The 4177-nt window shown below is 55.5% G+C and overlaps 1 protein-coding gene across 2 annotated transcripts in view; it reads left to right on the forward strand.

The window, feature by feature from the left end:
* The first annotated feature begins 280 nt into the window (after positions 1–280).
* Positions 281–4177, forward strand: part of TEF (thyrotrophic embryonic factor) — a 15383-nt gene continuing 11486 nt past the window's right edge. The window contains exon 1 of one of the 2 annotated variants that reach the window (XM_009996354.1): positions 281–497. In XM_009996354.1, coding sequence (XP_009994656.1) covers positions 395–497 — 103 coding nt within the window. In that variant the 5' untranslated portion in view covers positions 281–394. The remainder of the gene's footprint in view (positions 498–4177) is intronic. The other variant, XM_009996355.1, reaches the window with a different exon arrangement.

Raw genomic sequence — 4177 nt, forward strand, 5'->3', positions numbered from 1 at the left:
TATTTTCCTAGCAAGACCATTTGTTGTACTTGCAGGCTTCCCTGCTCTTTTTGCAGCATCCTAGAAAAAAATAATGAAAGGATGCAGGAGGTTTAGGCTGGGCTTCTGCTGTGCTGAATACTTTGCTCTTGCTGGACTGACCACTTCTCTATTGCTGGGCATGCTCCAAATGCCCATCGCACAACTCAGGACCCTCTGGTTTTGGTTAGGATGCCACACACCCTCCTCCGCCGGGCTGCTTCCCTTCCTCCTTGTTTCTCCTCAGCCGGAGTAGTTTGACAAGCCCACTCTGGGCACCTCTGAGCCCTCCTCAGGACGCCCAGACAAGAGGGGTGCAGCACTGGCAGGCAGGCACCTGGCCCGCAGCTGTGCTAGAGCAGTCCCAGGGCAGGTCATGTCAAGCTGCAACAGCCCTGGGGGCCCTGCTGCCCTGGACTTTCCAGAAGTCCTCAAGTCCCTGCTGGAGTACTCCTTACCTTGGACCAACAAGATGACAGGTAGGATTGAAGGAACACATTTCGGGGTTTCGGTTTTGATTTCTCCTTCCCCTCTCTTAAAGTTGCAAGGCAAGAAGGGGGCAGAAGATCTTTTTTTGCTGCAAGCCCTTTGAGGGTGTGTGTCCAAGTCAGAAAGGGAGGTCTGGTGGTGAGAGTGATGTGCAGCTAGGAGAAACAGCAGCAATCGGTTGATTACAAAATCACTCAAGAGTGCTGAGCTCCTGATCTTTTTAATCTCTGGGCTCAGCTGCTTCTTGCAAACCCTCAAAGCTTTGTGCACAGAGAACGCTTGGGCACATATCCCTGCGCTCACATAGGATTAAATTCCGGGATTGCCATCCAGGTTGTCCCATGATTAATAACTGCTTAGACTCCAGGCATCACCTCTTCCCAGGTGCAGACTCTCCAGGAAACCCAACCTACATGGGGCAGGCTGATCCTTTGCAAACTTTGTGTTTGATACTACAGTTGTTTATCAATGGAAAGGTGGGATAGGGAACACAGCCAATGTTGTATTTTCCTAGCAAGACCATTTGTTGTACTTGCAGGCTTCCCTGCTCTTTTTGCAGCATCCTAGAAAAAAATAATGAAAGGATGCAGGAGGTTTAGGCTGGGCTTCTGCTGTGCTGAATACTTTGCTCTTGCTGGACTGACCACTTCTCTATTGCTGGGCATGCTCCAAATGCCCATCGCACAACTCAGGACCCTCTGGTTTTGGTTAGGATGCCACACACCCTCATCAAGCTACTTTTTTGGTTGTTGTGTTTTAATGTCCACTGTCAAGTAAGTGGTGGGGAGGTATGTGGGAACACCTGGGCTCAACAAGCTCATGTCTAGGCATGAGCAAGTTGAACTCACAGAAACGAACATGCACTGAGCTCGCTCTTCTGTAGGGAGTTGGTACCAGGACACGCAGATGGCTCTGCAGGCTTGAGGGGCAGCATGATCCAGGAGGTGGGAGCAGAAAAGCCAGATGCACTGTGTGGAGAGGGACACTGCTCTTGCTCCACAGCCAATGGGAGAACAGGCTGCTGCTACAACAGTGAAGTGTTCATGGCAAGAAAGGCAGCTGCCTACACACCTGCTGGAGAAGAGCAAGTCCTGTGGCACCCGCATAATTCCCCGTGGGAAAGGGGTTAATAGGGCAAGGGCAGCAGCCATACCCCCTAAAGGGCTCAATTTGTCACATTGCTCTGATGCTGCCACCTGTGAGCTGGCTCTCTCCTCTGCTGGCACTTTGCCTGTTAATGGGTCTGTGTGTGGGGACCAGGGCATATTTTCCGAGCTGACTGATACCCAGGTAGGAAACGGGCCTCGCTGGGAGGAGGCAGCCAGGGCCACGGGAAGCTCACGTGGTGCAGAGCCTTGCTGTGGCTAAGCTGAAGTTTGGCTGCCTCTCTGGGACCTCTGGTCTCCACAGCCAAGTGGATTGAATTAATCCAAGGGAGGAGTGCTGGCAAGATTTATCTGTTTGGCAAGAGTTTGAGTGGGGGTAGAGAGGAGATCAATGATTTGCAGGGAGAATAGTTTAGTCTTAACTCAGTATGGCTTATTTGGCAGTTGAGGGTGCTGTTTTGTGGCAGCTTTCTTCCTCAGTCCCAGGACCACCCTGCCTCTCAGCATCACCTCCTGTAACCCTTAGAATTGTCCCCATTATGCTACTTCCTTCCCAGACTAGTGTTCCCATCATGGCCCCCTTCCCACAGAGCTGAATTCTTTCCTCCTGGATCTCCATACCTACATACCACTCATCTGGATTTGCTGCGTCTCAGAAATGTGTTCTGATATTCAGAATTCCCAGTGGGACTTGTTGTATGTGTCCCCCCATTCTGTGCCTACTGCTGGGCTGCTTCTTGCTTGCTTACCTCCATGCAGCATCAGAGCTGGGCTGTTCTGCATCATCTGGCCCTGACAAGACTCACAGCAGCAACAGCCAAGGCTGCTGCATTCCTCTCCTCCCATCTCATTGTCCTCCTCTCTTCCTTCTCAGCTGCAGAGCAAAAGAGAAATTCTAAAAATCCAGGCAGATCCCAGCTTAACCGAGAAGGTACAGCTGATGGTGCAGTACCCACTTTCTGCTGACAATGGCTTGAGCCCCTAATCCCCAGAAGCAGTGAGGAAAAGCTCTGAGAGCAGCCTCCCTCCTAGCTGGCAGGGCAGAACTGATGCCCAAGCAGGGTGCTGCGAGAGGGAACCCACAGGAATGCTCCCCAGGAACTCCCTCCCTCCTGCCATTTGGGCTGAGCAGCTAACACTGTACAGGCTAAACCCCCTCCAAGCAAAGTCACAGCCCAGCGGTGATGCAGAACAAAACTTAGCCTGGTGGAGCTTGGGTGGAAAAGTGACGAAGAACACGGGTCGATCAAAAGGGAAAAAGCTCTGGAGCAGAGGCTGCCAAGTGGTTTTAATAACCTTCATTCATGTGGATGTTACCCGGGAAAGCAGTTGCCATTGAGATCTGCAGGGGGGATGCGTGCCCTGCCCGTTCCTTGAAGGAGCCCTCCAGTGCTGAGACTCGGCGTCATCCCCGCGGGCCTCCAGCGCCAGCAACAATGGAACAAAGCGACCACGGGAGAGCCAGAACTGAAAGGGAAGCCTGCGGGCTGCCCCGCTTCGGCCCTGTTCCTCCCAACCTCGCTAGGTTGTGTTCCCTACCTACCGCCAGCGGTTTCCCAGGCAAAAGCCTCACTGCGAACCCGCTGCCCCTCACCGAGCTGTGCTGCTTCTGCCCTGTGTGGTCTGACATCTGTGTTCCATTGCCCCGCGCCAAGCGGCATCTCCCTTTCATGCATGTGCTTTTTTCCCCTGCCAGCTGAGCTTGGCAGGGCAGAGGGAACGCGCTGGGGGCAAGCAGCAGCACCGGGGCACGCTGAGCGTGACACGTTCTGCCTGCTTCTTGCAGCTGGATTTATCAGCCGTGATAAGCGATGCGTTAACCCGCACTGTTCCAGCCTGTGTTGACGAGGTGGCTCTTTTTCCAGCTCCCCACCAGGCAGCGTCTGTGCAGAGCTGCAGCTGGAGTCCCACTCCTGCCACCTGTGAAGGAGGGAGTAGATTCAGCCTATGCAAGCGAAGTTGCAGGCAGGTAGGACAGCATGTGGTTCCCGGCTACCCAGGCTGGATGGAGACCCCTGGTCCCCGTCGCAGTAAGGCAACGGGGGAAAGCACCCGGCCCACGTGCCTTCCAGCCTGTCCCTGGGGCACACGGGGAGGGGCACCAACCTGACTTTGTGTCACAAAGATAGTCAGGGGTTTTTAGCAAGGGTCAGGTCAGATTGTGCCTCACAACCGCAGTGTGAGGCTTGTGGAAGGGCAGCTGAACCGAGATGCCCGAGTGTGCCTACCTGCGAAGAAGACGCTTTCCGCCGGCACTCGGGGGGACCCTGCTGGGTGCAGGCGGGGCCGTCCCAGGGACGCTGCTCACCCTGTCCCTTCCCCGCGCTGCAGCGGGGTCGCTGCGGCCAGAGGCGGCGGGCGCCCGCCCGCGCCCTGCGGGGCGAACGCGGCCACGGCTGCTCCCTTTGCGAGCGCAGCAGCCTCGGTCCCAGCGCGGCATCCCTGTTGCTGGAACGGGGCGGGAGGGAGCGGCTGGGGAATCGCAAGGAATCGCTTGTGACCGTGAAAACTCGGGAGAGCCTCCCGCTTCTCCCCGGCCCGGCCTCACTGCCGGCGTTATGTAG

This window comes from Chaetura pelagica, unplaced genomic scaffold (genome assembly GCF_000747805.2).
Source record: "Chaetura pelagica isolate M959 unplaced genomic scaffold, ChaPel_1.0 scaffold414, whole genome shotgun sequence".
NCBI lineage: Eukaryota > Metazoa > Chordata > Aves > Apodiformes > Apodidae > Chaetura > Chaetura pelagica.